General features: G+C 40.7%; 1 protein-coding gene across 3 annotated transcripts in view; it reads right to left on the bottom strand.

Annotated features, from left to right (window-relative positions):
- The window catches only part of LOC105200543, an 83,001-nt gene that overhangs the window by 15,473 nt on the left and 41,913 nt on the right, over positions 1-25,615 (bottom strand). For all 3 annotated transcript variants that reach the window (XR_005575059.1, XM_011168165.3, XM_039450898.1), the window contains 2 exons: positions 11,693-11,819; positions 10,434-10,604 (listed from right to left, as the gene is read on the bottom strand). Coding sequence is in view for 2 of the 3 variants with exons in the window: in XM_011168165.3 (XP_011166467.1) it covers positions 10,434-10,604; positions 11,693-11,804 (283 nt within the window). In the remaining variant the exon portion in view is untranslated. The remainder of the gene's footprint in view (positions 1-10,433; positions 10,605-11,692; positions 11,820-25,615) is intronic.

The following is a 25,615-nucleotide window of genomic DNA, read 5'->3' as shown; positions in this document are numbered from 1 at the left end:
ATTTTACTGTGTATGGTGATAAGTTTGAAACAACGTACCTCTTGGCAAATATTATGAGTAATAACGTTAGAAATTTTTATAATATACAAAAGACATTTTATAAACTGCTTAATAAAAATTATCATTTAGTATTATAAAATGTTCTAAGGCTAAATCTGTACAATATAAGACAAAATTTCATGTATTGTTAAATTTATATAAAATATTACATAAATTTATTGCTACTTTTGACATTTTTTCTATTTAAAAATAAAGAATCATAAACTGTTCAACATATTATAAATTTATTAAAATTTAACTGAGCAGTTTAATAACAATAATTAAACATATTTTTTTTATTCCGTGTACATATGTATTTCGTTTCTTACTAAAGATCACATTACCCGTTATTCACACAATTAGTCAACATTTCTCATGTCAATTAAAAATTCATTATTCAAAGGAGCAATTAACGCCACACGTGGCATGAATAACAGATCGTATCGAATATAAAAATTAATGATGCTGCTTTCCTGAAATCAATTCCATTCCCGTACGCGACAAAAACCTGATCTCCGATGCGCCGTGCAGCATTGCGCGATCCATCTTCGGCGTCAATACGACTCGCACAGTCATTCGGCGACTGTGGCCCTGTCGCTTTAGATAGCAGTTTTCATCTTGCATTTGCATCCGGATAATTTAAGGTCCTCCCCGCATCGGTTCCAGGGAACGCATCTTCCCTGACACTCGTTACGACATCGGACATCATGTCGCAATCGCCGCTCATTAACGACGCTAATTGCAATACCAGTGACAGACTATATCGCGCGATTAATATCCACTGGGTGCGAATGCGCTCGCTTGCTTGACGTACTTGTCGTCGTCGTTGTTGCCGTTGATAATCGTCGTCGCGGTCATCAATTGCTGTGGATCAGCGTGATATACCGACCATCTGCCGGGATGGTCTCCACCTCCGGCACCGAGGTGGACGATAATTTATAAGCGGTGCCGGACGAGCGAAGACGTGCGCGTTCGATTTCTTTTATCTCGATTATATATCGCGTCTACGTCGAATATTCCCTTCGCCGTAAATGCCGCAACGTCGTAACACGAATATCGGGATGTCTAAAACTAAAACGGTAGAACTGGAATTTGCGAGCTTGCTGTAATTGATTTGCTCACGTGCGAGAGGTAGAAAAAAATCTGGACTACGCAATTTGATGATAAACGTGGCAATTAACTCGATCTCAGTCTCGTCGAAGTTATACGATGGGTATATCGAATCTGCAGCTCGCTGCTACACTATCCTCCGTCTTTGGAGTTATAGTTAATCCCAAATAGTTCTTTCGCGCAACGGAAATCGGATGACTAACTAAAATGCCAGAACTATAATTTGCGATCTCGCTATAATTGATTTGATCGCATGCGGGGCAAAAAAGATGTCTGGATAATGCAATTTAATAATAAATATAGCAAGTAATTTAGTTTTTAGTTCTATTGGAATCATATCAGTGATCCGATCTGCAGGTACACCTTGCTAATATTAATTTTCTCAATTTTTGAAGCTAGTTAATTTCCAGCTTAACAACAGTTAATACTTTATTTGGATATTTGCGCAATCAATTATTAATCTGCAGGTATAATTAGCCGCTTCGTGCGTTGCAGATATTCTTTTCTAATATTTGATCAGTGTAATATTAAATATTAAATAGCGATTTTTAATATCTGACTTTATAATCAACGTTAGACATTAGAATTACCGTTGTAATACGTTACAATATTGTTTCTTCGGCATCTAAAGTTACATTAAAATGCGCGAGGCGACAGTGAAAATTTTAATTACAAAATTACGGAATAGACCGTTAGAAATTAAATTTCACACGTGTAACAGAGGAACACGTACTCTCGCAGGAGGATTGCATCATTACTGGAGCGGTTTCCAAACGAGAAAGAACGCTTCCGAGGTATATGAGGCCCACGACGTGGAATTTTCGCGTGACCCTTGGGAATGAACCCCGGAGTTCACGAGTATACACACAACAAGAGATAGCGGTGAGCGAGCGAGCCTAGCTGCTAGCTGAAACCTCGATAGTAAACCAAAGATAGTTAAAACATCGTCGAAACTTTACAACTATTAAAAAATATGACAGCGTCCTTTTAAATTGCTTGCAATTATATTATTTAATGAAAAATTTCGTGAAAATGTTACTTCTAATTTATATTCGACTAATTGATTAATTGCAAACTAAACGCTAACATCAATGCGTGATATGTTCTCTACGCATCTGCCGCAATCTCTTTATTCTTTAATGCACAAGCGTTACGAATCCCGTTACGGATTTTGTATTCCCCGAGGGAAAATATATATATTTTATATGCGTTTCTATACGCAAGCGTGACAAATTCACGAAGTGTATAGATATCAAGGTAGGACGGACCAGGTATATTTTTATAATGGGAAATTTAACGCAAGAAATTTATATTAAGAAAATTATATTATAAAAAGATCCGCAAGGAGGAAACCTTCGCGAAGTCCTTATTCTGTAAAGGAAAGATCAGGTAACGCGTCAGAGACAACAGACCTGTTGCTCATCCTTCGCAATTTTCTCGCACAGTCCGACGAAATTATAACCATCTGAAAAATCGGTAGCGAAATTCCCATAATAAGGAAATGCGCGGAGTCGAGGAGCTTTTCTTAAACGTTGAGAGAAGTTGGACCGCGTTGCGTGCAGGTTTTCAGCTTGCTGACCGATTTAAGACGCGATTTATGGTCACAGCATCATTTTGCCAAGACGCATCAGCAAACGTTACTCGCAAACAGATATCTCCTATCTTTGAACATGATTTTCGCACACGATTTTGTTTCGAAGATCTCGCGGAGAGACGTACAACTTCTCTACGATTCAACGGGGGCTAAGAGATGTGTGGTAATAAATTAGAACTGACGATGCATCTCGCGTGCTGCATCCGATGTCAGAAAGAACACGGAGAGACGTGCGTAGCAAAGCGAAAGCTGAAACGATCATTAGCCAAGCAGAAGAGATTCAGTGTTCGTTATCTTTTTTTCCTATTTACAAGGCCAATCGTTTCTTGCTCAGGAAAAGATACTTCTTCTTCGCTTATCCGAGTCTCGTTCATTTATATATTTCCGATTGGATATTAAGAAACTTAAACAGCAAACGCATGCATTATACAGTTAGGGCCATTGCACGTAAAAAAATTTAATCGCAACTGTAAGACATATGAAATCTGATAAAATAGATATATTTTAAAATAATAGCGAATATGATATTCTGATTTCTTTGCATCCTCTCTTTCAGCGATAAATTTCGTTTTGTAGCTTGGCTAGATTATGTGACAGCTAAAATATAATCACAAAGCCATAAGTGTCGGTCCACAATTTTGCTTCAAGAGGCCGGAAGGCCGTAAGAAATAAACTAACCTAGGTCGATTTTTTTTCTCACATTCAACTGTGATTAGCTATAATTTCTTACAGCCTCTGTGGATCGACACTAATCTTAATCCCAAGATTTCCGTCAAGTCGAAAGATTACAGTTAACTCCTATATGAACACCTATGAAGAAAGCTGCATATAAGCTAACTGATCTTTAAACTTCAAAACGAAATTTATCGCTGAAAGAGGATTCAAAGCAAAGAAGTTAAAATTATCATGTACGTTATTTGTTTAAAAACAGATTGCGTCAGATTTTGTAGCCGGGTTTAACAATATCCTTTCAAATTCTTTTACAACTACAGCCGCGTTACGACTAAAACGTGCAATGGCCTTTAAGACTTTCACGAGTTGCTTGCTTTAATAATAGATAACTTTCTGGTCAGTGTTTTTCAATGTATCGAAGATACGATCTGTTTATGCAGGGAGCGGGATACAATATGCTAATGGAAGGTAAGTAAGAGAAACTCACGTGCTCGCGTGCGATAATTACAAAGGGAAAAAGCGGAGGCTGTTGGTATAACGCGAGATTCTGCACCGGGATATTCTCGTTTCACTAACGAACGTCATAAGACAGCGTCGAAATTATGTTAATGCAACATACGTGGCGCATAACGACGTAAGAAAGACTCGGTAGCAATCGCCGAAGCTTTAGAAGTTTACATTAGAAACGGTTAATTTCCCGAAGAGGAAACAAGATAATTACTAGCATCGGGGAAGATAAATACCGATAGCGGACGATCGCTAGATGGTACGTCCATTGAGCATTCTGAACACCGTAATGCACGATCGAGCAAGATAGGGCCCCGCTTTAATAAACACAGCGAGATGCAGCGCGGTTCTCGTCGGCCACAGAAATCACCGGTCTCGCATTCTACTATTATTCACGAGAAGCGATTCACCGAGCGAACGGATAACCAACAAGTCCGCTTCCTGATTACGGTGCACGATACCCATTTTCAATTTCATTGATTCGATTCAAAAGACGGCGATAGACACGCGCGCTCCTTCTGCGCCGCGCAGCGTCCGTTCCATTCGACCGGCAACAAATTAAGCTGTCAGGTTGTTAAGGCATATTGTTAAGGCACTTCTAAACGTATGTGCTAAACGTAGATATTATTTCGACAACGAGTTACCTTTCACAGGTAAGGTTCGCGTAAGATTCGTAATGAATGTTTAGATAGTCGAGTCTTTTTGCCGTCCCGAGATTTCCCTCCATGAGAGGGATGGAAATCAAATTATACTATATCCTTTGACTCATTGGATATAACACGATAATGCTGGAGGTATTAACACGCGAGAGAGAAAAGTGTTAACAATGCGCACCGCGTGATACCTAATTTACGAGATACCCGAGTCAATATATAGACTTCTTTCACTGCTGTCTCCAGGTGTGCTATTACAGGCGAGGATCTCCGTTTCTTACCTGGGTCAGGGTCTCGGGCATCTACTCGCACACAAACGCTCGTTGTCCGTCCACAGGCGAGCGAAGCTCGACTCACACACGCGTGATGATCTGTATGCTGCAGGTGTGGAAATTAAAGATTGATGACGAGCGCTGGTGCAAGGTTATTACCGTCGAGGTCGTGCGCCGGCAGCAACACACCCTCGAGATAGACGATTTCATACTTGATTACCGTAATCTCGTCTCTCGCGCAAAAACATGACGTTTCGCGGATACCGCGATACAAGGACGATCTGTTGTATTAACGACTCGGATGAATCTCTGTAAATTCGTTATCAGCTGCCACACGCTACGACAAATGCCTAATAAATTAAGGCGGAAAATGCGATAGCACAGAAAAGCTTTCATTAATTTTGTTTTATACAGAATGATTAAAGTACTTGTGTAACTTTATGTACAAGGCGCTTCTCGTATAACTCGATCATTTGGAATATCTTTGCTATTGTTACGGAAAAATAACAAAAAAAAAAGTTTGTGTGTTTCAAAGAGGCAAATATTTTTTTAAAAATTTTACTAAATTTCGAGAGTATCAACATTTTTTTTAATGGGATGGCATATTTTTATTAATGTAGTAATATAGTTTATAAAACAAATTTAACTTGGAATATGTTGACCTTAATATTGTGCATCTATCACGTTGATAAAAATATGTCATCTTATTTTAAAAAACGATAATCTTTAAATAATCGAGAAAAAACATCTTGTATAAAATAAAATTATTATATATTCAGTCTCCAAGTGTAATCTCTTGTTTCTGATTTTATCTGCAAACGCAAATAATTCCAAGTTGTAGTAGTAAATTTTACACGCAAAATATTTTAGCGCATTTATGATAAAAAGAAAACCGATAAGATAAAAAATATAATGAGATGTATGTATGCCACGACAAATATATGAAGATTATCAACGATCATTTTGAAAATTCAAATTAATTCGTCCACTAATTTGAGATATTGAGACTGAAATTTCTGCGGTTGACTTAGGACAAGCAAAGGGTATTGCTTGATCCAGCCAATTAAGCTAATTTGCAATTTGAAACGGCTCAAGATAGATGATAATACTGTATAAGCTCAGCGCATGATTAATAGGCACAGCGGCATAGTCTGTACCGAGAAATCGTCAGCTTTGTATTCCCGATTTACTTGTCGATATCTGATTGTGAGTGATCTAACAATGTAATGAAAGATACTTAAGGCGATTTCAACGATCTGCAATAATTGTCCGCTTTGCGTAAAGCATTGTGAGCTTTAGAAAGCCCGATGTTACGCGAAAAAATTTAAGTGCCGCAATCTCAAATTATATAATATGGAATAAGACTGTAAACGTATTTACAAGTTACAACTGTGATATCTTTTTAATGAAGATAAAATCTACCGCGTAGCTTTTTATCTCTTACATCCGAGAGATATTTATTACATGTACGAATGTAGAGGGCATGGGCTGCTGTAGCTGTTAGAGTTTTGCATAAAATTGTTTTGACGTGCTGCGCACGCGGAAAAATTATGAAGTGAATAATAAACCGCGCAGCGCGGAGAACATCTCCGCGCTTTCTCAAAAACTCTCCGCTTCCACGAAACGTTTTTAATCTTCGGCCGCTCGTAAATTCACCGATCCTCCAGCGAGAGATCGGGGACAGCTCCGATCGCACGCCCGCAGTAAGCAGATTAATATTAATAATAGCAGGGCGGCGAAATAACAGGCCACTTTTTCGCGTATCTTGGGAGACCACTTTTCACAATCTCATTCTATCAATTGCGAAAATAATCCGAAGGCGGCGAGAATAAAAGATAAAAATTTCACTGGTTCCATCGACTTTCGGAGGATATCATCGTATTGGTGATGCTTTCCCTGCAATATCGCAGACTCCTTTGCTCCGGGCATGCCTAGATTCGATCGCGTTTATCGCGGTGCTTGTAAATCGCCCCGTAATCGATAAGTTACGATTCACGGTCAATAAATAAAGGAGGAATCGACCGGTGCGGCTGCTCGACTCTTCGGCGAGCCGAAGCGAAACTGATTACCACCGGCGCTGCGTGAATTTGGCAATATTAATTTCCTGATATGCCTGTTCTCTCTCCCTCTCTCTTTCTCTCTCCCGCCCTAATACATATTTTATGTGGCCTTTATGTACGACGTAAGTTATGTCTCGTAGGGGAGTGTAACAGGGCGCAAAGAAAAAATCGACGCATTAAGTGGTTAAAAAGCCGGTGCGGTGTGCGCGTCTCGCGACGGCACGTAATTTGGGGTGTTTTAGCGCGGCCGAGAGAGCCGCGGATGCGGCAATAATGGACGATAATGGATTGTCGGCGATAAATAATCATAACGAGAGATTCATTATTTATAATCTGAGTAGGTCTTTGAGTGTGTCCGAAGCGATTAAGTGTACTGAGTATATCAGGGCGACGGACCAAGAATGATGAATGATTATCACAATCAATATCGTAACGCCGTTCGCCGGTCCATTTTAGTTCGTCAGTCAACGTTTGCCCCTCCTCAATTGGAAACGAGATACACGAGGTAATTAAAATCAAAAATAAAATGATATTAGTTAAAAGGGATGAAGAAGAGAGAGAAAAAATCTAACTTACTTTGGAACCAAAGTCGTAAATCAGAATCGGTGACAACACACGATCTCCATTCGGTTGAAAGAAGACTTACCGAAAGCGTATATCTGCTACTGTTCGAATAAATAATCTCAAGACGCGTTCTCAATGCCGCCTTTGAAAACCAAGATTCCGTAATCCTGATTAATATCCTTTGGATTATGTGGCCTACGTTTAAAAGAATCAACGAATAAAAGTGTCATTGACTTTGGCCAATCAGTGAATCATTTGCGGTTCTATTATTTTTGCAGACACGTATTATACATTTACAACACTTGTGCCACGATCTCGTCTCTATAGTCGCGATTGAAACGTTCCGCGTATAAAGCGCGAGGTTAGATCTATTTTAGATACTACTACAATTTCGCATTTATAACGCGGAGCTTACAAATCCGCGGGCTTATCTTTTCCTAGGCTATTCAGTCTCAAGGCTCAGGCTCTTCCAATCGTTGTCAGAGGCAAGCAAGACGGATTACCCGGGCAGGAAAGCGACCCGCGATAAAAACAAGTCGCCAAGCACATGCCTCGAGTGCGCGTCGCTTAATGCCGCGGTACCGCGTGCATAGCAGACGATTTAGAAACGCGGCGGACAGACGGTTCACTCGAACAGCTGGAGCAATCATTTCCGATGACGCGGTTCGATTGAAAGCAGTATGCTCGCGCGCCGAGAAATCCGCTCGACTGCCAGATGAGGAAGGCTCGCGCTGCTGGCTCCAGTGCGAGATTTGCGCACCTCGCATTCAAAGTCTTTGCATGCGTAATAAGAAAGACCGTAATGTCAAATAACACGATCGGATAAACGTTTCTGTCTTCCTAGATCAAACGGGCTTCGTACGCGGAGAATATTCCATAGATAGAAACGAAAGCCTACGTGCCCGATGAGCGGTATTTATATTTTTTTTTTAATCTTTCCCCCGAGATTTGCATTTCGCGGGTCAGCACCTCGTTACAATTTGGATAAGAATCTGTTGTCTTCTTTCGCGCGTTCGTTAAGAAAATGTACGTCGAGTCGGTGCACCGAGGGTGACTTATGGAAACAGGCAGGGCCACGTCATTTATTCTATCGCGATCGCGGATAACACGTTACTCGACCTTTCGATAACGATTACTATCTCGTCCGGTTTAGCCAGTTTATCCGGCCCGGTCATCCACACGAGGAAAGATACAAATGATTGTCTGCTGAAATAATGTACAACGTGCAATTCAAGGAAGAACTGGAAGAGCGTTCCGAATATATTAAACTAGCAGCCGCCTCGAACATCTGCTTTGTTAAGCGTATAAATTGCTACTGTGCTAAAACATTGTGGTTACTGTAGCTCAATGCAATTATATGTGATTTTATTAGTGCAGAGTCCCGTACGATAAGCGATGCCTATATGCTTGCGATCGACCATGTCGATTGCAATTTCGTATAAGGTATCGACAAGTACACGTGACACTTGGGCGGGTCTACCGAACTCATAAATAAAATTTATGGAAACATTTTCGCCGCGTCAATGTCAATGTCATTGCCGAGATAAATTGCTGCAAAATAAATTTATTCGCACGGCAAAAAAAAGTCGATTTCGGCCTGCGGAAAAGTAGATTCCTCTTGTACTTATATTATAATGAGTCGTAACATACATCCGGCAATTCACCAGGGCCAGCAACCCCGGCAGCGCACGCGATGGTATCCCGTCGTGTCGTGTCTGCGTCCTTACCCCTTCGCCTCACCTACGTCCTTCGTAATATAATTATAAACGATGTAAAAAGTGGTTTCCTTTATTGGTTTCACTTAAGCCAATTCTCCCAAAAATTGCTCGAGAGATCTGTAAATGGGGGAAAATCACCGACGACCGCCGACGACCGCCGACGACGAACGCGAAGAGGAGAGAGGCGGTCAAAGTACAGAGGAAGGAAAATCATTCAAATTCCGTCTGAACAGCGGTTTAATCGCGTGATGTTCGCCACGCATGCACGTAGATATTAAAGCCCCCTCTCCCCCCTCCCCGTCCCAAAATTGCATTGGTCGAGCGCAGGACACGCCATTTTTGCGTGGTCTCATCTCTGCCCATGACGACCAATCGCGACCGGTAGCTTAAAAACGGTATTCGAAAGGTATGCCCGGTGTCGATAAACACATGGGAGGGAGAGACACACTTCCGGGGAAGCTTACACCTGGTACGACGATACCACACGGCGACCACCTATCGCGAACGATATTTCGATTACTGGTCTGGCTGTGAGAAAATTAATGACGGTGTAATAAATAATGCATATCGCCGTATTATTATTAATATCGCGGGAAAAGAGGGCACAATCAGCGACAAGGCCGTAATCATACATCCCCCGAGTTTTTTTTATGACTCAAGATAATTACATATATCCGGCGGTGAGAAGAGATTGTACCCACTGCCGTCGCGCAATCCTGACCGTATTTTTATGATAATATTCCATTACGCGTACAAAAAGAAGTAAAGTTTCATTACACCACGGTTTCGTGTTTTCCGACACCCTGACTGTGAGTTTCGGCACAAATTGATATCATTATTGTTCCGTCATGTACAAAGTTAGCTAATAACAATACTTGAAATTTCCGTTTCCCATTCTCGCAACGATAAAGCAGGAAAGAGAATGATAATACGTGGGAGGAAAAATTCATGGAGCCATGCGCAATTACACGAGATTAGCGCATTCGAGATTGATCGCGGCGATGAATACCGCTGTGATTCACAGCGACGAGCTAAATACGGGAGAATGAGCCGTATAAATCCGTGTCTGCCGCGCGAACGCATTTGCTGCTTGATTTGGACCAGCTGGCAGGGGGATGTAACGGAAGGTACAGTCGGAAATCATCAATGTCCAGCGACTAAACGTTCGCGCGGTGACTTGCCGCTACGTCGTCGCGCTAGATGACTTCATAATTCATAATAAAGAAATTTTGCAGGAACGTTACCGTGGATGTCGTTGACGCATATGTGAAGATCCTCCCGAAAGATAGGCAAGTCGAAGTTACACTGGCACGTGCAGGAGCTGTTCGGCACAAGCAGGCTCGAGCTCGAGGAACCCCGGGAGTAAGGACTGGCGGTGCCGCTGCTGAGCACTGTACAGGCCTCCGTGCAAGAACCTGTAACGAATTTCGGTAATTTTGTACAGTTAGATCGCATTTGTCAATTCAAAATAAAATCCGAGATTTCGACCGAAATAATTTTCTTCAAAATTCAATTATCAAGTCATTCAAATAAATAACGATTCGTAGAACAACATGTTTTAAGAGGAAAATAAGAGTTACTTCGAAAAGAAACTTCACTTTGAAAGACCTTCCTTAAAAGAATTCAGAAAAATAATTCTTATCTTCGTCACTTCAGGTGTGCGTACCACTTTAAGTAATTGATGTTGTGTAACATACGTTATCATTATTTATTTTATTTTACAACTGTCTTTCCGTGTGTTATCTTGTAATTTTCGTTTTTTCGTTTTTAATTGATATTTTGTTCATGTCGTGCATTAAAATGTGTACCATTATACATTTAACGGTCGATTAACCAATCCCTCGAAAAATTAATAACTTGTTCGTGTGACAAACGTGTTTCGCAGGATCCTTCGGCAATGCGCGAGGCTCTTGAAGATAACTTTGTACGACGTACAGTCCGCCAATTGAAATTCGCGTGTCCCGATCCTCAGGACGTTCCGTATAATCCAACCGAGCAAGGACAGGTCGGACAGCTGTCAAACCGTTACATCGTAATTTCACGGTTAATCCGTTACGAACGTCTTTTTATTTCACGCAGCGGTTGTGTCACGATTTCGCGCAAAATCGTCCTGAAACACGTTCGGCATTCCTGAGTCGCGAATCATTTCGCTTCCGCGTACCGGAAAATCACTCGGGGGGATTTGCGCCGTATCACCGGCGCGAATCGCGCGCATCTCGAATCAGACCGCCGAAATGCAACACGTCATAATGTCATCATTACCACGACGCATCGCGAGAAATCGCAAAACATATACATATTAAGGTCTCGAATGAAAAACGTGACGCACGAGTGAAAATCTCTGTTTGAATAAAGTGTTTTGCATTACGGCATTTTCAACGCGATACTTTCGGTCGCTCGCCGTCCCGAATTGCCGCAATTCGTTAAAGTCCTTTCGATAGATTAGAGCAACAAAAAGAACGCGATAATAATGTAACAGTGACAGAGATTACGGAATACTTACCTTCGATGGTAAAAATATCTCCATCGGAGTGCCGGATGACCGATAATTCCTGGCAGCGAACAACGACTCGCAGGAGGTTGAAGCTCATGAGAACGAGGGCTAGAGAACGCATCTTCCCCACAGCATTCTGCAATACAAACATTGTAGCCGTAAGTCGTAAATAACAAAAGGGACGTCGGAGTGCAGCGGTAGTTTTATGCATTTCGTTAAATAAGCGCGTTCGTTCGGCATGGCCGATGAGTCATTGAAAATCCCGCGAATTAATGGCTGCTTAATTTCGCAATATTACACAAGAGACTTCCGGCAGATACCCATTTATGGCGTCTTGCCCGTCGCTCGGTCTCTGCTAAACGCCGCATCTGCATGCGCTTGTCAAAGGAATATTAGCATGCGCGTCATTTATCAAAAACGCATTACTATATTATTAATATATTATTAGACGAATAAATTTAAAGATGAGTGAAGCCAAACGCAATACTTTTCTAAAAAGTACTTTTTGTTATAATAATAAATTAATTCTCTCTGTATACGCGATAGACACTAGACTTCTCGTATGTTTGCTTTATAGATTCGCTCACGTATCATGAGCGACGTGCAAGCACGAGACGCACAAGTACGCATGTTAAAGACTGAAAGGATACGGATGCTAAATTCAGTCATTAAAGTAATCATCCTAAATTTGCTAGTACACGACCGGTTGGCGAGTGTTATGCTTACGTTAAGTGAAATCGCAATTAACCCCAAGCCCGGGGTCCCAGTACACCGAATCGTATACCTTCGATGTTTTTCCTTGCACTTTTTACATTTCGTAATCGGTACTAGTATCGGCGTGATTTGCGAGAAATTTACGAGGCACGAATCGCTCTCCCTCTTCTCTTCTGATAGCCGTACACCAGTCGCGCAATTAACCATTGGAATTTTATACCGGTTTATCGGGATGTTCAAGCACGTGACTTCACTGAGGTTTTTTTTTTAATTCTGTCAAAATGTATTAATCGCAGAAATAAATCACAACTGGATAGATAAATCAGAATTGATTATAACGTCGCATGTCAAGTGATAAATCGTAATTTGAAGATCATGCCTCGTTTCTCGTGTAATTTCATCAGTCTTCGACGATAGGGGCAACCGTAATTTCGGAAGTCCTACCGCAGGGATCTTAGCGAGAAGAAGACAGATACGCGTATGTCTTTCCGATCGAAAGAAAAAAATGGAGACGGCGAGATAAAACGGTCGTCGTTATTAGTCAAAAGCCCATTATCGACGTGTTTCGAGATTTCGCTTAAAAGAGATATTTGACATCTACTTAATTCCGCCGCTCGTCAGGAGCAGAACAAGCGGTGCCCTTACAGCGTAAATCTCCTATGCAAATCATGCCAAAGAAGCGTGGCGACAGCACGGATACATAATTCTGCAGTTTACTGGATTCTACGCAGAGCGTATCGTTTTATCAGACTTCAATAAGCCTACAAACGGATCGGCGGACAGAATTTTTTACTACGTAATTGTACACATCGACCGTTTGTCTTTAAGAAATTTAATAAAAGCGTTGCGGACGACTAGTTACTCCGTCCGTGTAATCATCTTTTCGCAATAATTTTCTTCGCTAAAGAGGATCCCGGCAGGTGCTGGAAATTGCGCTATCGCGATTATATTAATCGGTCGACGAGTTACATTCGGAGTCTGATTATTGAATCTTAGCGCGCGATTATCGCGCGTAGGCCATGTAAATGCTGACAGGCGCGCAAGTAATTACAGTGCAAATTCCCTGCGATCGTGTTAATAATTATTTATGGCGAGATCACTCTGGGACTCATGTCGCACTCGCAATAACCGGCCTGCACTTTGATTATAAATTCCCTTCTCTGCGCACTCGAATGTACGTAATTACTTCGACGACGTACGTTCGAGAGCCTCTCTCAGAAGGCCGATGAAAAAGGCGGTGAAGGTGGTCGAGAGAAAGTGTCGCTGCACGTCGGAAAAATTCTTTCTTTTCGTCGGACAGATAAACAAGCCAAGCCATGTACTTAAGGATCAGCTGGGCGGATGTTAAAACCATATGAGCCAATAAAATATTGTACCTCGAGGGAGAGCGATAAAAGTGCGCCTGTTAAAGTAAATTAAGAATTCACGGGCTGATCAAGTGCCTCTATAAAAATGGCGTTATCTCGTCTCGAAATTCAGTTACTAGAAGAAAAACGGCGTCCACGTTGGCGTTTCTTGGAAACTTGGTTCGTCGCGACGCGAACGAACGACGAGCCTCACTTCTTCTCCTTTGATTTTCTCGGGATCGTTAAACGAATGCGTTAGAGATACTTGAAAAGATCGAATTTCGTGGTAGCTGATAAAGCCGGCTGCCGACCAACGAACCGTGCGGACGTAAATCTCTTTTACGAATGATCGTAAATGCCAATGCGCTTCTTAATTATGTGCGACACGTCAGTGGCGGTATCACTTTGGAAATCGTATGCACGGCTAACGTAAACACGGATTCTGCTATCATTATTTCGTAATGAGATGCTAATATCTTATTTTGTTGACTGCCGAATTTATTGCCGATACCGTATAGCACGCCGAAATGTTCACGCTGAATCTAATAACAAAATAAGAAGCTAGGCCATCATCTTAATTACGTGATTTTTATCAATCCATTCGCGTCGAATTATTACCTCATTATCGCCTCACAAGCGTCAATTTTATGACATTATTTTACGCCTCAATTTTATGAGAAATTATAAATGTTATTCTCAAAAAAATAAAACGAGCATTTCGATATCGAGAATTAATTTACGTGCATGATTATAAATTCGATTAATTTCTATTTAAAAAAATATACGAGTGTATCTTGCGAAATCTAGGTATAATCTAATTTAAGCCTTTCATAATCGGATTTTCGCTGATAAAAAAAAATACACAACTGGGAAATATTGGTTAAGTCATTGAAACTTGACAAATACAAGTGCATAAGCTTCACATTACGTGGCGTTAGAGAGGCTTAATGATACATCTGAGATATGTTGGATCGCGAGAGGTTGGAGAGGGTGCAATCGTGCCGCAAAGTCAACGTAGCAGGAAGTGTAACGCAACCACCGTACCCCTTTATAATCCGCCGGCACCTGCGCCAGATGCACATTCAACATCCGATTTTGCTCCGTGTTCCGCACGTTGCGGAACGCGGCGCACGTGTTATCTTACGCGTGCCATCGGCCCGATTGTGCATAACGTTCAGCCTCTGTGCCCGCCGGTGTTTCTTGCTCTATTGGCCCAATCGCACGCGCCAACGGTGTAATTTATATACGTTGCGCGCGCGAGACGTAACGATGTTTCTAAGCTCGCATTATGCACGGGGAAGATCCAACGTGCGCGATATAATGCCTGCGGTCGCCGAACGGTGTCTTTACCGGACCACGCGAGCTATCCTGAATTTCTTTTCCCCGTATCTGCGCTCGGAACCAGTCGCATCTCTTCTTCTTATTTTTTTTTCTTTTTTTACCGGCCGGCGCACGATGCGTCGCGGTACATCGCGGTACGTCGCGTCGCGCAGCACTAATCTAGCGAGACGACGACACACGATGTCACACAGAGGAAGAAGTAAGAATTGCAGTCCTCACGCAAAAAAGGTCTGCGAGGCAGATGGAAGGCGTCATGATATCCGACAACGTTACAATAACGCCTCGATTATCTCCCTTGACACAAAAAGAAAAGACGAAATCCTATTATAACACTGTAGAACGTTACTCGGCGCGTTGATTCTGTCTTGTCAGATGTAAAGTGCCGTTTTCAAAGGGCTGTTTTACGCTAGCCGAGACTTCTCAGCTTCGACCAGAGAGAGTCAAGTTTAATAAAGTCATTCGTTCGTTCGTGCTTTCTCTCATCAGCATGAAATAATAAAGATAAAAACGTGTGAAAAGCACACAACCTTCATTCTTTTATTGGGGGTAACTAGTTTTACGGCTCAAACTGCGTTCGAAAGTTACGGATGAAGAAGATGTTTTTCGCTCGACATGCCGTGCAATTCGGGTTATTTGCGCACGTGTATCTTCAATGGCAAATCACAGTGATTTAGGTAGTGCAAACTACGAATGCGTGTCCAGGTGTCGCGCGCGAATTATTTCGTAACAGTGCCAACAGTCACGGTCAATGAACAGGGCGAAATAATGGTAGAAAGCAATGATTTCTAATACGGTGACATCAATGTCGAAGAGGCCGGTTTCTCGTCGATTTGGAATTTGAAAGGTTCCGGAACGAAGCGTCGGTGATTCGTTTAGGTTTATTATGCGCAACAGAATGTGCTTAAACCGGCGATTTATAGTCAATTCGGACTGATTGTTATCTGAAGTGTGTAGCCTGGAAGGGTCATAAACTGATATCTATAACGATACTCTACGAGGAAAACATTAGCGAATGAAGTCTGATGAACTTGTCATGACGCGCTGCGTAAAAAGAAATAATTTAGTCAGGAATTTTATTTCGTACAGTACTGTAAAAGAAGCCCATTCGTATGCATTTTCGAAAAACGTTAAAGGTTTCTATTATAATTATCTCTAACGTTTTTCGAAAATACATACGAATGGGCTTCTTTTACAGTACTGTACGAAATTAAATTCATGAATAAATTATTTCTTTTGGCGCAACGCGTTATGACAGATTCACCAGACTTCATTCGCTAATGTTTTCGTCATAGAGTATCGCTATAGATATCAGTTTATGACCCTTCCAGGCTACACACTTCAGATAACAATCAGTTAATTAGAAATAACCAAAGTCGCAAGTAAAAAAATTAAACAGCTTCACGAGTGTAGGATATTTGTATTTCATATGCGATAAGACGTCAACATCCCGCAAAGAACGGGAATCGGTTCGACCTAAAAAACGTTATAGAAAATCGTATAATCGCTGTATAGAAAATTATCGTGCTTAAGTTACAACGTCATTAAATGTTACGAATACGCAAGTGTTCGATCGGTCGTGTTCGATGCCTCATTATCAGTATGCGTCGTTACAAAATTTGTGGCCGAGTCCGAAACCATCGGCAAAGCTGATGGCGATTGTAACACGGGTAACCGTTATCGCGTAAATACACGCGAACCCGATGTTAATAGCAGCGTTTTCGCGTGCCCTCGCAATTACCATCGCCGCGGGAAGAGCGACGTCGGCGGCGCATCAGTATTCCCGTACGTAGGTTCCCTCGGTCGCCTCCGTGTATGTACGCGGTCGTGTCGAAATATGAACCGGCATCGTTTAAAGGCCGATACGCGCGTAAAAGTGCTTCCGTAGCGTTCGACACGCCGCTAATTATCGCCGCCTTCGGCTCATGCTCTGCCGAAGAGCCGAACGCCAAGCTCTCGGTGGGAGAAACACTCTCCGCTCTCCGTCCGTTTTTCTCATGGGTAGCGTAACGTAACGAGCCAGAGACCGGGCGTCGATTAATCACCCCCCCCCGTTTAATCGTTGCGACATTTACGGTTAAGATAAAACCAACTGAGAAAATTAGAAGCTAACGAAGTGATCTGCTACATAGATATTAGGAGTACTAATTTACACGCTGTGTAACGAAACGAAGAGGGATGGATAGATTGCGTCAAGATAATCGACTAAAGATAAACCTTTGCCGACAAAAAATTTGTACTCCTCTTCCGTGGAGAATCTCGTCTTTAAAAGACACTTTCGAAAAGAGTAGCCGCATAACTGAGTGAATATAATTGTCAACAACAGATTTATTATCGACATTATCGGCACTATATTGCAATGTTTATTACGATATTAAATCAACCGTCTCAGCATTAGCGCTGCGCGAGCGTTAAAATGTTATTGACGACGCGAAAATTCGCTATTTGCTGGCAGAATAAGACGCAGATGAAATTTATGTCCCGACGCGGCGGTATGATCACCGTACGCGAGTTCTGATCATTTGCATATATGTATGTATCGATACGGAAACATGATAATTTTTATCTTACGCCGCCGCCGTTGGATTTCAATTCTTAATGAAGCATGAAAATCAATTAGCACACGATTGGATTATCACGGAAACATTGATTTCGTTGCCAAGCGGCAATTTCTATTTCGTTCTGTAAATATTATTTATTTGTAAATTATACGTTTATAATTCATAAATATATGGATTATACGTTCTTATCGCGGTGCAAACGTCAATTTTAGCGAGACCGCCGTTATGTGTACCTATCGCAAAAGCAGGCAGCTCTCTCTTTATTCGAATTCTCTACATATAAAATTGATATTTCTTCAGCGGAATTTCGGTTTCACAGGCTATCAGATTGTAACTTATTCTTGGGAATCCGCTCGAGCAAACTCGTGCAACAAAAAAAAATTGCATTTTTATTTCGGTCGTAAGAATTTGTTGTTTTCATCGTCCCGAAATTCCTCCCGATTAACATCGACAATTACGCGGCATTTCTTTCGGAATTCGATCGCGGAAGGCGTCGCTCCTTCACGCACGCCGCGTAAAAGTCGGTAATTAAATTGTCCAAAAGTGTCTAATTAATTGCCAGTGGTTTCGCCGCTTTGCTCTTAAATAGATCGTTACTATGCGTAATGCGCTTTCCGCCTTCTCCCTCCCCTTTACACTCTTCTCTCTCTCGCGCTGCTCTTTCCTCGTCTCTCTCACCCGTATATCGCGTTTTCTTCCAGTCGTTCCTCATCCGCAACCTGTTTCTCAGGCGGAGGCTGCGAAAGATGTCTCGTACGTGACGGATGCGTCGCACGAATGAATCACATTCAACGCGGTTGCTTACGCATGATTTCAATCGCGAGTCACGCCGGTACAAGAGCTTAATAATGCATAAAACATAGGTAGTCATTAAGGATAATAACGATAAATCGTGTTGCGCTGCCGTACTCGTTTTTAAATATCGTTACGTGAATCTTTCCTTAATTAAGAAAGCGACGAAATGAGAAAAGATTAGGTCGTAAATTCTTCCGTCGTTCGAGATTTATCCAGATTTGAAGCTTGCTGATAGCTTCAAGTAACTTTTATAAATTTAAGTAGTAAAAGATAAAAACGTGTTAAGATGAAATATATGAAGTCTATAGGAATAACATCAAAATTGTAAAATTTTTGAAAGTTTTATTAGACATCTTTAAAAAAATCTATTTTTCAATCTATTTTTGTAATAAATCATGATAGTAAACAAAATAGTTTAATTAGAGACAATCAATATATTCTTATGAAGTATTTTGTTAAAACTGACATTAAATTACTTTGTAAATTATGTAACAATAAAAATATTTTTGATCTAATTATAAGTTATCGATAAAAGTATTCCAAAGATACGAACAGCTTGTTCAATTGTTTCAATCTGCATCCATCAAGCAGTTCAATCCTTTCAGTGTTAAATACTTTTAACAAATGGTTCTTATGTACGCGAAATACTTTATCTATTCTTGTGACGTACTTCAGTTTTTGTTTACTTCCGTTTATTCTTAAGAACAGAAATGTTGACACACCTATAGTACTGAAAGAGTCAAAGGCTAATGGAATTTACATTATAGCGGAAGATGACTGAAATCCATCAGTGATTTAAATAGAGATATTGATTTTGGCAGAGAATCACTTTCTTGATGGTCTTGCGTCTCTGACAACAGATGCGTTCAAAACTTACATTCAAATTTCCGTTATGAGAACGCAGAGGTTCTTCGAGCAATCGAACTTTCTTCTTTTTCACCATATCTCTATAGCTTCCAAATGTTTCACCATGGAGCATCAAACTCCAATTGTACAAAACAATTTTAATTTATTCTATTATTTTTGAGCATTTAAATGCGATAAGATACACGCAGAAAAATATTAGTCTTGTGAAAAAAATAAATTAACGTTTCAATGTTTAGTTTCTTTTAAATAATGATTATTTTTTTTTATTAAAAAATATTTCCTTAATAATAATCTTAAAATATACTCATCTCTTGAAATAATATTTATAAGTAATACTTACTTGTGTATTTTAACTAATATTTACTTAAAATAAAAGTCTGTCTACACAGTAAAGTATATGTATACTTGAATTAAGTAAATATTATTTATTGTAAATATTTTACAAATTTATGTATGCAATTTATTATAAATCCATAAATGTCAAATTTATTCAAACTATATTTTAAATTCTAGTAATTTAGTACTTCAATCAAAAATATTAAGTTGAAATAAAAATTCGGATTGCTTATTATTCTAATTTTTCTTAGAAATTTTATGATATTCGTTGAAAGAGTATGTTTTTAATACGTTTTTCTAAAACTTGTGATATGTATTTTATTATCAAAATCTTAAACTTGTGAAATGTATTTAATTATCAAAAAAAATATTTTTTAGGAAAGATACATAATCATTATTTAGTAAAAAAAAAGTAAATTAAATAATTGCTTTTCTTGGAAATAGAACTGATATTTTTCTGTGTATAGTTTTAATAATAAAGAAAGAATGAAAATTACTGTAATTCCAAGACAAATTAGTTTTCTTAAAAATTATGTAAAACATTGTGAACTTGCAAGATCTTGCAAGAGTCTGAGTGCCTTCGCAAGTTTCAAAAAATATCTGAAAAATTCTCAGCCTAAAAAAAATCCATTTGATGGCCAAGTTGTCGGACGCTTTGAGCATTTCGTTTCGGGTCATTCACGTGTAGCATCGACATTCGCACAGCGCATGCATTATTTTCGGCTTATAATTTCGATTAATGCCCCGGCTGGTCAATACGTCGCGCACGTTCCATCTGAAATCACAGATACGTGGCGTCTCTCTCCCCCCCCCTCTCTCACTCTCTCTTTCTCTCTCTCGATCATACGTAAGCGATCGTCGCACGAGGTGGAAAGAACACGATGTCGCGTGTCAATCCGGAGAGCAACGGAGATTACAGAGATGGAACCGTGTAATAATGCCAAGGGAACGATGCGGATTTCGATGTCCCTCGAGTCGTCTGAAAGATCCTATGGTAGTCCGATGGACTTCGTCAATTACGATTTGCATATTATACACGTTGATCCAAGTTTTGCGATTTGCATAATATACGCGATAAGTGCGTGGTCAACGAGAGCATAGTTGCATGCTGCAGCGTCTCGAGTTTCTCGACGTAATCGCGACCGAATTTGCGTGACGCAAATTATCGGCCAGGGCTTTCAACAATTACACTTTGTTATGATCGCACCATCGACCGGCGAAACGCCAGGATTTATCCTCTCTCGACAAAGTGCGGTTGTATGGTCGTGAATAGCGCGATACATTATCGAAAAAACGTCGACGTTTACGATAACCGACTGACAAATTGTGGGCGTGCAACGGCAAAATTGCGGCTACCGCATCAACCGCGCGACAGTTGATCGCACGTTTTAAGAAGGCTCTTCCAGCCTCATTTTGACCACGTCAAGATCGACAAGTCATCATTTACCTCATTTTGACACGTCAAGATCGTCAAGTGATTACAATGGATCCTGAATAGCCACTCGCTACACAAAAGTTCACATAAATCTTAATTTATATAATAATAAAATAAAATGTACGTTACTACAACTGTATACAAATTTAATTGCAGAATCAAACGTAATTACTAAATTCATTTTTCCAACAGAATTGTCGTTTTTCTTATTAATTACGTTGCAACATTTGATATATCTCACGTATGGAGAGTTAAAATCAAAGAAGAAATTGTCTATAACTTATTTATTAATAATTAAGATTTCAAAAGCGTCTATCGCACGTGTCGAAATAAGAGAAACTCGCGTTTAACATGACATGTCTTGCTTGACGCGACTTCTCATCTAGACATCTGCCGATAGTATTCGATAGATTTTGATTATATACAGCAAAAAATTACCGTCCGATAAAGCACTTTAAGCGTTTGGGTAAGAACAGGAAAGGGAAAAAAAACACAAAGAAAGAGAGAGAGAGGGAGAGAGAAGAGGACATTGACGTAGCCACCTGCTTCTGCGAAAAGGCCACTCGGAAAGTCCTTATAAACGCAGGCATGATTATCAATATCGCAGAGCCCGTTACATGGTTAGATGAACTCCTAGCATGTGTGCGTGTGTGTAATTTTAGAATCGAATAAAATAAAACTCGTAAATCTGTCAAATAAGACGCGCCCTTCCAAAAAAAAATTCTTCTCGCATTAAAATTGCCGAGTAGCTCGAGATGTGTCACGCTTCCCACGATGGCCGGTTGATCATTACACGTTATTCGCAAACGAGAACACGCGGAACCGACAACGTTACTTTATACGTCAGCGGCAAATATTTAGCGAGATCTCCACTTGGCAGCAGCACGCAAAACAACAATCTCCTCCCCTCGTCTTTGACGACTTTCCGACGTACGTCGCGAAGAGATCGCTTTCGAGGAAAGTTTTGATTTTATTTTATTTATTTATTTTTATCGAAGTTTACTCCCTCGAAACTTGGGCTCACTGTGATTCGCCCGGGGCTTTGAACGGGCTCCACGCCTATAATTTTGCGGCCCCATCAGCCCGTCGATGTCGTTTCGTCGTCACGGCAGCCCTGGTCGTCTGCCCGTTCTTCGCTCTTTTGCGCGCGCCACATTGGTCGATTATAAGAGAAAAAAAGACGAAAGAGAAAGAAGGAGAATGAGGCTTTTAAACGACGATAAAGGGCCGCGCGTCTCTCCGGGACGATCGAAGACCAAGTAAGCCGTATCACGCCTGATGGGGTGCTATAAAATTCGCCTTTACCCCCTCGCTTAAGCGCTCTTACTGTAACGGGTTTTACGATTCTTGCTCTGGGACTTCAGTTCGTGATTTCTTCTCAATAATCGAATGCCATGCCCACCGATGGCCGCTACTGTAATACCATTTAATTTGCATAGAAAATGCAACGGCCTGTATTTAAATACAAAATAAAGTTATTTACAATATTAAATCTTTTTATTTGAATTTGCAAATTGTTAAATGAAATCTGCAGAGCACTTAACGTCTCAATACGTTCGTGTTAACGAATTGAGAATCGGCTTGAAGAAAAAGAGCCGCTTTGCGCGCAACATGCATTACAAGACAAATTTGACACTTCGGCATATTGAATTGAAATAAAAAGGAATTGAGAGACGTCGCACAGATGTAGAGTCAATATGGAGTTCTTCGGTCTAAACCCATAATTAATCATTTTTTTGGTATATACCGGTAGAAGTTTCGACAGATCGGACAACCTTTCGAGATTCTCCTCGCATTGTCAGTAGCGCGAGATTAAAGCCTGCGCGTTTTCGTCGATTCCGACGAGCTCGTTAATGAAGCCTAGAGACGTGGCGTTACGTCGCGCGTAAAATCGCAAAGTGACTCGATAAATGGCGCATCGACGCGTCGCGAAATAAAATGGTCAGTGCGCACTTCAGCAGACGGGATGATCCGAAATTAACTATGTACTGTATACGCGGATGATTACGCGAGACAGAGATTAAGTAGGTGCCGATGAGGTGCAACGTGCTTGCCGTATTGCCCGAGCGGGGAATTTAAAATTCCCGGTACAAAGGCTCCTCAACCATCTGTGGCAGATATACTTCTGCGCGAGACGTCGTGCAGTTCGTACACGGTATACTCCCCTGTACCGTTATTTATAAATCCTTATTAAGCTCGACGCTGCGAAGAATCGCAGCCAATGACGCGGGGATACTAAAATCGAACGACTGACAGATCGGAGAAAAAAAATGTGCCGTGTCCTTTCTCGTTTTCGCACGCATAAACTTCGCGAGATACTAATTAAAGTTCACGCATGGATTTGGAGAATAAATTTGCAACGCGAGTAGACGGAAATGTCTACTTTCTAAATCTTGTAGAATGAGAAAAAAATGACTTGAAAATTCCACATGCTCAATTTTCACTCTGTAAGAGTGAATTTTTTTACTCTTATTAGAGCAGTTTATAATATTCACTCTTTCCGACTGACGTTTCACTCTACGAGATTTAGAGAGTAATAAAATGCAAATGTCACGTTACACCTTTCTCTGTTTCCATGCGCAGATCCATTATATTTCGTTATTTATTAATACATTAATTTTTTTCTTCTTTTTTTCGTGCAACCTATATATAGTTCCCTTTGACATCATCAAAGGTCGCCGCACAAAGTAAATTGTGTTCCATTGCAGAGGAGGATCACGTTAGCTAACGGTGCATTAAGTTACGAATGACGTGGCAATAGCCGCTTTCTTTTGGCGGTTATTTATAAATGTCGTTCGGAATTATTCTGAAACGATCGAAAAAAATTATTCCAAATCATTTCAATGTCACACAAATATTTATCACCTCTGCCGAACATCGTCATAATTTTTCGGTGCAATTTGAATTTCGCTCATTAATCCTCAAATCCGTAATATCGATCTGAAACGCTCTATTATGTTTTCTTGGAACAGTTCGACTCATAATCCAATGAGAAGAATAAAACAAGAACACATATTATACGGTTAATAAATCCACGGATCAACAAACATGAAAGATTAGGTATTGCTCGACCGGACAATCTTACATCCCGTACCGTTAGAACAATATGATGTCGAAAGATAAATCGCACGCGCGTGTACTTGATGCACTCCACTCGAGAAGCAAACAAGTGGATCAACCGGTCGCGACGCGACGTGAGTAATCGCTCGTACGAAACGCACAAAAAAAAAATGCAGATCGCGGCACTTGCAACAAATTTCCGAAGGTACAGTTACGTTCTGCAATGTTGTAAATTTGCAACGCTACGTAATCCAATTATCTGCTATCAAACAGTACTTTTTAGAAGCTTCAATTTGAATGCGCTGTTTAAAACTTGCGCTTTCCCGATTTCGATTGATAAATATATCAAAATCGATAATAGTATACATGTACTCGTTCGGTTCTTAATAGTTGTTATTCAGTGAAATTAATTCTCGCCTATTTTTACATCGGATTTTTCCTACTGGCACAAAAAGCAACAGAAGCAGTTACCATCCCGTCTCTCGCGATCGATCCCTTTAATAAGGAAGCAAAGCCGCCTGGCTACGAATCGAGTTCGTAGGTTACCTGTTGCTGGCCGACTTTAATACTGCATTCAATACGATTTACGATTTCGATGCCGACGCCGATGACCCGAGTTGATTTGTTTAGCATTGAGATTCGAGCGGCCAATTGCATCCGCATCAGGAGGTGAACTGTCGATTCACGGTTGCATCTGTTAACGTCCCGAACGCGAGTATTGGCGTTATCATTTTGATCGCGATCGCAAGGTGTATTATTAACGGGTCTTTAATCATACTCTTTGATACTTTGTTATCCAAACACCTGCGCCCTTTTCGGCGCCAGAGTGAAAGAATCTCTATTTTTTTGTTGTTGAAACTATGCACAAAATAATACGTCCGCAGATGCATTTCTAAGTATCTTAATTTATATCGGAGAAATATTTGCCGATTCCTGACTATTATAATCATGCGATACATATCTAAATATATTTCTCCAACCATCATTATATGCCAAAACTCTTACAGGAAACATGGGACGCCTTCCTTTAATATTTCCACGCGCGAGATACCGCACACGATAGGCGCGCGTTACATCGAGGTGGGCTTCGTTTAAAGAACGCGTAAATTCCAATAATTAATTATCCACGTAATATCGAGATAGCTTCTTCATTTGCCACGATAGCCAGAGATAATACGCGGGAGGTCTACGAACGGGGTAATATTTTTTCCTCGATATTCGCGGTTATATTGATCCCGGCCTAGATACCCGACTGTTTGCCGAATTTATTACGCCCCTCCGTTTTGGCACCTACCTACAATCTACCGAATCCAAACGGGTACTTTACGGCCGAACACCCCGGAGAATACCGCCTCGTTCGTGATGCACATCGATTTTCGAGCTTGGCCCGAATGCTTTACAATCCACTAATAATACTACTTGCGAGTCGATCGTATCGCAAATCAACTTCGGAGGGCTCGCAGCACCGCCTGAAACCAGC

This window comes from Solenopsis invicta, chromosome 6 (assembly GCF_016802725.1).
Source record: "Solenopsis invicta isolate M01_SB chromosome 6, UNIL_Sinv_3.0, whole genome shotgun sequence".
Lineage (NCBI taxonomy): Eukaryota > Metazoa > Arthropoda > Insecta > Hymenoptera > Formicidae > Solenopsis > Solenopsis invicta.
Note: the sequence above shows the minus strand (reverse complement) of the source record. Positions and strands in the feature narration are given on the sequence as shown.